Source organism: Arvicola amphibius, chromosome 4 (assembly GCF_903992535.2).
Source record: "Arvicola amphibius chromosome 4, mArvAmp1.2, whole genome shotgun sequence".
Taxonomy (NCBI): Eukaryota; Metazoa; Chordata; class Mammalia; order Rodentia; family Cricetidae; genus Arvicola; species Arvicola amphibius.
Window position 1 is genome coordinate 149,203,889 of NC_052050.1, and position 9,394 is coordinate 149,213,282.

The following is a 9,394-nucleotide window of genomic DNA, read 5'->3' on the forward strand; positions in this document are numbered from 1 at the left end:
TCCTGAACCAAAGGTTTTGCTCATTCTGCTTAAGCAAAGGCACACCCAAGTCCACCCAGTTCTATTGCTCTCAGTTAAACAAAGCAAGTAGTTTCGTGTGTTTAAGAATCACAAGAAACAAACTGAGGGCATAAACAATTAGCATTTTTTAAAGACCACTGATAGTGGAATGTGGAAACAATTCAGACCCAATACAAGGGTCAGACTGGATGACCTGTAAGTCCCCTTTAACTCTAAGTAAACATATTTCATACCAGGAGCTTAGCTGCCTTCAGCAAGATTCAATGCAAACTTGACTCAGAAATTTAGGATGCTTGATAAGCCAGAAAGAACAAACCAGTTTTCTATGGCCTCCAGGTAGAACGCCTGTGTTGCTGAGAACTTGAAAGAAGCTTCTGTGCAAGGTACAAAGCCGAGACATAGGGAGTCTGCACATACTGAACAAACAGCTGCAACGCATACCTCAACACCATCTGCTCCCAGTACCTTCAAACTGTTCTGTAGCATTAAACAGGTCCATTGAAAATTTTAAACTTATTTTACATAAAAAAAATCTCAGTCAAGAAGTGGTGGGTGGCACAGGCCTATAATCCCAGCAATACTGGAGACCAGAGGAGGATATTCAGATTCAAGGTTGGCCTGAACCAACTGAGACCCCATATCCCAAAATAAATACGTAAGTAAATAACCTAAGACTTATTGATTTTACAATTTTATTATTGCAATACTAGTATTTGAACCAGAGATTGGCAGTCAAGGCCATTAGTGAGAAATATATTTTAAAATAAATTCTGTTAATAACAAATTTAAACAGAAATACAATGGTGACAAAAACATTCACCAGGTATTAGAAGACATGTGCACCACATCACTAGATGGTTGGCCTGCAAATACCAATAACCAACTTCTATTGGATTTCATTGCAACGTGAAGAAAAATACTCTAACACTTGAAAACATGAATTAATTTGGGGATGTGGGTGTAACTGTTGTATATGCGTGTGTACATGCATGCCCATGCACACTCCTGGAGGTTAGAGGAGGACCTCTGGTGCCTTGTTCTGTCACTACCTTATTCCCTTGAGTCAGGGCCTTCACTAAAATTGGGAGCTAGTATGGCAGCAAGCAAGCTCCAATGATCCTCCTGTCTCCACCCACCACAGTGCTGGGGCTATAGGTACACACAGCCATGCCTGGCTTTTTGTGTTGTTTCTAGGAATTTGAACTCAGGACTTCATGTGTTAACTGTCAAACCCTGCACAAATGGCTGAGGTGCCTATTTAACATATCAAATTGGACCTGGCCTCCAGGTTCTCCCAGCATCCCTCAGTCCCTACCTGTTACATGATATGGTTGGCATACTCTGCCCTCTACTCTGAGCTCTCCAGCCTGGTCTGGGCTGCCCTTCCCCCAGAGGTTCTTCCCTATATAATCCAGATATTATGGTTACCCACCCCTTCTGTACCTTTGTCCTCCAGGCTGCTGCACCTATTTCTCCTCTGTCCCACTCCCTTCCCCCGCTCCCCCATGGCCCAGTTTAGTGTGATTATGTTCCCATACCTAGAAGCAGTCATGTTCTTTTCCTTTTTTTTCATCCACTTAGTAAGCACTCTTACCCACTAAACCATCACGCTAGCCCCACATCTGTTTGCTTGTTTGTTTGTTTATGGGGAGGGACGGAACCTGAGCTTGTGCTTGTGAAGGTCAGAAGACAGCTTTCAAGAATAGTTCTCTGGTGTTGTACGAAAGGAGAGAAGGTTAGTATTCCCCTTGACAAGGATGGAAGAGGCCCTTGGGCCTAACACGTATATGGTTAAGGCATTACCACCTACTTTGTGGCATCTAACCACTGTTTTAAAAACAACAATAAAAAAATAGTTCTCTTTTTCTACCATGTGGGTCCTGGGAATCAAACTCAGGTCATCAGACTTGGTGGCAGGTGCCCTTGACCACTGACTCATATTAACTTTTAATAACTGCAAATAATATGGGGTGATGATTCAACAGGTAAGAGTACTTGCCCTGCAAGTATCAGGACCTGAGTTTGAACCACAAGTCCCCATGTCTTAAAAAAAAAAAAATAAGTCAAGCATGTCTACACATGCCTGTAATTTCAAAATTTATGGATAGACAGGCAAATTCCAGGAGTGTGCTGGCTAGCTAGCCTAGTTAAAAATGGCAAGCTTCAGACTGAATTAAGAGACCCCATGGAAAAGCAATAAGGGAAGAGCAACAGACTAAGACAACCCACATCCTGGTCTGGCCTCTCTGTGTGTACACATGTGCATGTTCACCTGAATACTCACATACATGAACCACACATACAATACACATTCAAAATGTTAAAGCCAGGTGTGGTGGCTTACTTCTGTAATCCCAGGACCTAGAATGCTGAAGCAGGAAAACCACTATAAATTCAAGAGAATTCTAAGCCACCCTGAACTACAGAGTGATACCTTGTCTGAAAAAAATACATAAACAAACAAGGAAAATATAGGTGTTTCTTTTTTTTTAATCACGATTACTACAGTCTGAGTGGCGATCTCAACCTGAGTATTCCTCCAGAGTCTTTGATTAGAGATGTGATAATCCAGCTTTGCCGCAACTGAAGATGGCACAACATAGTTGCAGCCATTTCTTTTGGTGGGGGGGAGTGTCCCAGTCACCCCTCTGCCAGCATTATACACTTTCTGCTCAGCTCCCCACAAGTGTGACTTCCACTCTAGCTCAAGGGCGTACATGGCCTCTTGTTCTGAGTTTCGAAACAGTCCAATACAAGCCCTATTAGTCAAAGGCCAAACCAAATGCCAGTTTCCTCACCCTAGCATACGTACAAACTTTCAACACAGAAGGCACCTCTTCCCCAGACCTATGTTCAGATATCTGCCTAAGCTGTCCAGTACCAAGAAGGGTTGGTATAATGAATGTTATTTGCAGAGCTTGTGTATTTGCCATATTTTTTTAATTCATTTGTAAGGCTTAGAATTATTCTGTTTGTCTTTATAAAGAACTTGTCTAGAAATAATCTTAAAGTCAGTTATGATCTGATGATGTAAAAGCATGAAAAGTTTGAAATCTAAAAAAAAATCTGCCAGGCGGTGGTGGTGCACACCTTTAATCCCAACACTTGGGAGGCAGAGGCAGGAGGATTTCTGTGAATTCAAGAGTTCAAGAACAGTCTGGCCTACAAGGACAGCCAGGGCTACACAGAGAAACCATGTCTTGGGGGGGGGGGAGGGGAGTTATGCCACATGTAAGTTATGAGGTCCGGTTTGAGAGGTTTGCTCATGTTGTTGGGTTTTGGTACACTATCACCTACCAGGAGACAGTCATTTCAGAATCAGTTAAGAATTAAGAGAGGGCGGATCTCTGAGTTCGAGGCCAGCCTGGTCTACAAGAGCTAGTTCCAGGACAGGCTCTAGAAACTACAGGGAAACCCTGTCTCGAAAAATCAAAAAAAAAAAAAAAGAAAAAAGGAAAAAAAAAAAGGAATTAAGAGAAGGATAGAGTTGGCTCAGCAGTTAAGAGCACTTGCAGAGGACCCAGTTTCAATTCCCAGCACACACATTATGGCTCAGAACCATCTGTAACTCCAATCCCAAGGGGATCCAATGCCTTCTTTTGGCCTCTGTAAGCAGGCACATGGTATACATACATACATGCAAAACAGTCATACACACATAAAAAAAAAAATTAAGGGAGCACCAAAACATGAGCAAGAAGTCAGTTGATACTCAGAAGTCAACTTGATCTGAAAATTAGACAACCAATCATATGTTCTGCTTAAGGAATGTGTGAGGTAAATTTGCAAATTTATAAATAAGAGATTAAAGTATTACAGGAGATTATTTAAGCTAACCATAGCAGAGGAAGCCAGCCTTTTACTTGTATATCAAAGAAAGCAAAAACAAATGCTAAGCTACAAAGCTAGACTGAGAAACAACAACAAAATATTGAGTATTTAGAACTCATTGTTGTAAAGGACTGAACAGTGGCCCCCAAGCCAACACCCACACCCTAAGCCTTAGAAGCTGTGCACATTCCCTTTTGAAAAGATATCTCTGAGGCTGGCAAGATGGCTCAACAAGCAAAGGAGCTTGCTGCTAAGCCTGACAGCCTTAATTCAATCCCTGGGACTTACATGGTGGAAGGCAAGAAGGGACTCGTGAAAGCTGTCCTCTGGTCTCCACACACAGACACCATGGAGCAGGTGTACCCACACAAGTAAATAAATGCTTTGTTCAGTCGTGAGGATGTAATTAAGAATCTCGAGGAGATCAAAGTTAGCCTAGATTATCCAGGTGGGCCTACAGGTTACAATCCAATGACAAATGTCACCACAATACAAAGGGAGATGGACATTTGAGACAGAAAAGGGGAAATGACACTATGAGGCAGATATGGAGGGGCCTCTAATCAAAGAAAATGGCCAGCATCCAGAAACTGAAAGAGACAAAAGTCCTAGAGGGAATGAAGTCAACCTAATCCGTGATTTCAGACTTCTGGCTTCCAGAGCTGTGAGAATAACCTGACCTGTTGAAGCCACTCAGCTTGAGGTCATCTGCTGTGGTAGCCTTAAGAAGAAATGAACTTTTTATACAACGTTAAAAAGACTCCAGGCCAGGCGGTGGTGGCACATGCCACCCACTTGGGAAGCAGAGGCAGGCAAACCTCTGTGAGTTCGAGGCCAGCCTGGTCTACAAGAGCTAGTTCCAGGACAGGCTCCAAGCGTACAGAGAAACCCTGTCTCAAAAAACAAAACCAAAAAAAAAAAAACCCCAAAACCCAAAACAAAAAAACAAAACAAAGACTCCAGTTGCTTTCATTTCCTTTTTTTTTAAAGATTAAAAATAATAATGTTAAAGTATGTACACCGAAGGGTGGTGATATGTGCATGTGAGTCCTGGCACCCAAGGGGGTCAGAGGAATCAGACCCCCACCCTGCAGCCAGAGTTACAGGTAGCTGTGAAACAGCCAATGAGGGTTCTGGGAAGCAAATTCGGGCCTACACAGCAGTCCGTTTACCCACCAAAGTCTCTCCATTTCTCCAGTCCCTTTACAGTGGATTTTAGATTAGTAAAACGTAAGCATCCCATTACTTACCCTAAAAGAATAAATGGTACAGTAGTGATAGACTACCAGAACCTGAGAAGCTCTACATGGTGTGGGCAGATGACTCAGTGGGTAAAGCACTTGTCACAAGCATGAGGGCCTAAATTCGGATCCCCACATGAAGCCAGACATGCCACTGTGCAATCCATTGCTCCTACAATGAGATAGAAGCAGATACACAAGAGGATCTGGAAACTCAAAAGCCAGCTGAGCCGGCACACATGGGGAAAGCAAGAGACCTTGACTCAAAGTACAAGGAGAAGCTCAATAGCCAGGGTGGTCCTATGACCTCTATATGCATGCCATGTATCCCCACAATTATGAATATGAATACCTTTGTACATACACGCGTACATGCACACAGATTTTTTAACCTGAAAGAATGCACAAATTATTCAGAACTTTAGCAATGAATACGATCTCAGAAATGAGAATGGGAAAGAACCTATATTTACATAGGGTCCAATGTAATAGCCATACAATCTGCTTCTGAACAGCAAAAGAAGCCCCCTCATCCTCATCTTCTCCCTCCTCAAATGGAATTGGTTGACAAGAGTTTGGATAAAGGCTGGATGGTGGTAGCACACGCCTCTAATCCCAGCGCTTACGAGGCTGAGGCAGGGGGATCTCTGTGAGCTTGAGGACTATGAGGTCTATGTAAAGAGTCCCAGCACACCGGGACCGCACAGTGAGACCCTGCTTTGTCTTTAAAGCTGGATATTGAAAAGGAGTAGAGGAACACATTTTTTTTTTATTTCCCTTAATCTTAGCTTTAAGATTTCCTCCTTCAAACCAGTAACTCCAAAAGCCCTAAAATTGCCCCAACTGCAGTGGTTGTAGCGCTGGGGCACGTTCCACTCCGCTGTCCTCAAAGGCATGTCCTTCCTTCCAATCAATAAACTCGCTAACTCTGCTTCATTCTGACTCATCCCGAATGTCTCTGCAGCAAGAATCCGGACTTGAGCAGAGGTCCCTGAGGCTCTGAGGGGTCTTGCCATGTGCAAGGTCAGCAACTTTAAGGAGCATTCCCAGCTGTCCCAAATGCTACTGAAAATATGCGGAATTAAATGCTTACCCACGATTAAACATACATTCACGTGGCAAACTTAGTAAAGTAAAAGGGAGGGAGGAAGCCATCAGCCTAGAATTCCTGAAAATTCTAAATGAAATCCCATTCTAAATGTCAATTGCTCAGAAAACCTGGACGTGGAAAGATGGTGATTTTTGTGATTCCTAGCCTCTCCAAATTCCCCTCCTCAGACATAATTTCCTACTGGAGCAAACTCAATAAGGGATCTGCCCCCAACTGCATCCCTGACACAGAAAGAGCTGCGAAATGGGGGAGGAGGGAAGAACACAGATGATACAACTCCATTCTGCCCATTCTGAACATTGGGGAGAGCCCAAACAGCGCTCTTCTCTCAAACTGAAAACTCAAAGGGAAGCAGATCTGTAAGTTTGAGACTTCACATAACTAAAGTCACGTTAGGAGGGCTTCTCTACTTTTGCTGTTTTCCGAGTTCAACCTCCCCAGGAAAAAGAAACAGTAGCAGGCAGAAAGCAATCTGACATGAGATCAGCCCCACATTGAAGCCCAGGCGAAGCTGGCGGAGAACTGGAGTCACAGTAAGGCTCCTATTGTAACCAATGTACTCATTTCCTCGCCAGGCTCTCGCTTTTCACCCGGGAGGAACGCGAGGCGAGAGGTGTCCTTCAACCGCTGTCACTTGGGTCAGCGTCTAGAGGACTCCCTAATCTAAAAGCCCTCGGAAGTGCAGATGGGGCCAGTCCCACCATCACCACCTCGGACTCCATGCCCTACTTTGCCGGGCACCGAGACGGACAGGAACAGCCGACCGGGGGCGGGGGTGGGGCGCACCCGGGGACACACTCAGCCTTCAGCAGGACCTTCCAGAAGGAACCCCAAAGTGAGCACCAGAAACTCCTCCCCCTCCCCACCGCTGCCAGCGGCGGGAGGCCGGGTGCTGCGGCACGTGCTCGCGAAGGGTGGGGGGGGCGCTGCAAAAGGGGCGCCGTCCGGGCCGCGCCTCACCTGGACCCCGGTGTAGTTCTCGAAGAAGAAGAGCACCATGTTCTGGTAGACGCAGTAGAGCCGGTCGTCCACGCGCTGGTACAGGCGGGCGGGCAGCAGCGCCGACAGCACCCGCCACAGCGCCCAGGCCAGCAGGTAGGTGGGCGCCGAGCCCAGCAACACGACGCCCGGGAGCAGGTAGCGCATAGAGTACGTGTGGAGCACCAGGGACAGCAGCATCCTCTCCGCTCGCCGGCCGCCGACTCCGCCTGCCCGGCCCGCGCCGCCGCCAGGACCTCAGCCGCCGCCGGCCGCCCGCCCGCCCGCCAATCACCGCGCGGGGGCCGGCCGCGCCGCCGCCCTCCGGCCTGGCTCCGCCCCCTGCATGGGCCGCGGGGCCCCGGGACCCGGCGGGGACTGTGGCGGCCCCCGCTCGCCGCCGCCACCGCCGCGGGAAGGGCACGCCTCGGCTTGCCCGGCGCGCTCGCCTCGGGGCGCTCGGCTCCGCGAGAACCTCGCCTGCCTGTCAGCGGCCGGGGGGCGGGAGGCGGGACCGAGGCAATAAGGCGCCTCCTGATTGGCCGGTGTACGGACGTTACACGCGCTCTGATGGGTCCGGATCCGTTCTCGTCACTACGCATGCGGGGCTGCGGATGTTGGTTGTGGATGAGTCCCGGAAGATTGGAGAAGATGGGTTTAGGCCTCTGCGGGCTTTCGGCTTCGGTCCAGCCTGAAGAGAGCTGCGTGAGGACATGAGGGTGCTCCCTGCGAGACGCGCGCGAGCCGACTCGGGTCGTGGAGCGCAGGAGGAGCTCAGCGCCGCAGGTTACGGGCTGCTGCAGCCCCTTCGTGGACCGGGCGCCACCGGTGTCCCCAAGAGCAGAAGAAGCGTCCTTCCCGCCCGGCTGTTGCAGATGAGGCCGGGTCTGTCTCCCGTATCCGTGTCTCACCTTCCGCAGGACTGTCCCCTCTTATTAGACCCTTCAAACCTCCACTCTCACTTCACTTTAACTTGTTTAAGCTGCTTGCCCTTGGTTTCTGCTTTTTTGACCCCCCCCCCCCCATAGCCTATGTTTCTTTTTTTTTTCAATGTGTAGGAAAGTATTTTCCTATTCACGTAGAATCCATAAGTTCTGTTCCCGCCAAAAACTAGAAAGGTCAAGGAGCAGTAAAAACTTATCCAGAGGCCCAGGTCCTTCTGCCCTAACTAGTGGAGACCAGGCAACTCTCTACGAGAAGGTTATAGAAGAAAACAAGCCCTGTGTAGTTTTAGATCTGTATAAAGTCAATTTTAGATGTGTGTGTGTGTGTGTGTGTGTGTGTGTGTGTTGATTTCTGTGAGTGACGTAGAGGTAGTTACTGGCTGTTTTCTCCCTTTTCAATCCAGACCCCTGAATCGTTTTCCCACCTCTTGTCTCTTCCTCCGTGCCTTGCATTTTCTTTCACCCCTTGCCCCAAGTTACTCCCCATCACCTCCATGATGCGCTTAAGGCAAACAGATGACTGCTGTCGTGTGCATGCTATGTCAGAAACAGATGGGCATGCATATGTGTGTTTACAGTGTCGGGATTTATTCAACTAGAACAAATTCCACAAGGACAGTGGTTTTGCTGGGACCAGAGTCCCACTTTACGTGGTAGCCCTGGCTAAGGCCAACCCAGGTTCTTTTATTGCAGGAGTAGTTACTAATATTAACTCTCAGATCACACACCACTCAGTTTATCATCTATGTTTACATAGGTATATATGTCATTATGTAGGGTTATATGGCTACCCAGGGTTCAAAGAGGGCAAGGAGTTTAAAAAGCCTTGGGAAACTGATAGGGATGCAAGAGTCTCTGTATTGATAACATATGAGCCACAAACCCAGCGACAGGGAAGAAGCTACTGTGGTTGGGCCACGAATTTGACAAGCTGTTCAGTTTACAGATGCAGAGGTGAAAGGAAAGAAGTTAGACCAGACAGAGGAACTGTTAGGCAGATGGACAGCAGCTCCAGACTGGCAGACCAGCAGTTGAGTAAACCACGTCAAAAGCAGGGACTGAGCCAACCTGAAGGTCCCTGGAAGTTCGGGGTTCTCTGTTGGCCAGTGATATTCACATGATAGTTAGATGACCGTTGGTAGGGACATTGGCATCTCAATGTCAGATGTCAGCCTTTGTCAACAGAGACACAGGATTTCCAACACAGTTATGTACCTGAGGCCCTCTCTTCCCAACCGTAAATTTCCACTTCTAGGAATCTCACTAGA

General features: G+C 47.4%; 1 protein-coding gene and 1 non-coding gene across 2 annotated transcripts in view; one reads left to right on the forward strand and one right to left on the reverse strand.

The window, feature by feature from the left end:
* Window positions 1-7,444, reverse strand: part of Agpat5 (1-acylglycerol-3-phosphate O-acyltransferase 5) — a 42,130-nt gene extending 34,686 nt beyond the window's left edge. The window contains exon 1 of the mRNA XM_038328089.1: window positions 7,165-7,444. Coding sequence (XP_038184017.1) covers window positions 7,165-7,383 — 219 coding nt within the window. The 5' untranslated portion in view covers window positions 7,384-7,444. The remainder of the gene's footprint in view (window positions 1-7,164) is intronic.
* On the forward strand, window positions 1,735-1,857 carry LOC119813866. Its single transcript, XR_005285309.1, has one exon. It is a non-coding gene; the product is annotated as a U6atac minor spliceosomal RNA (small nuclear RNA).
* Window positions 7,445-9,394: the final 1,950 nt, after the last annotated feature.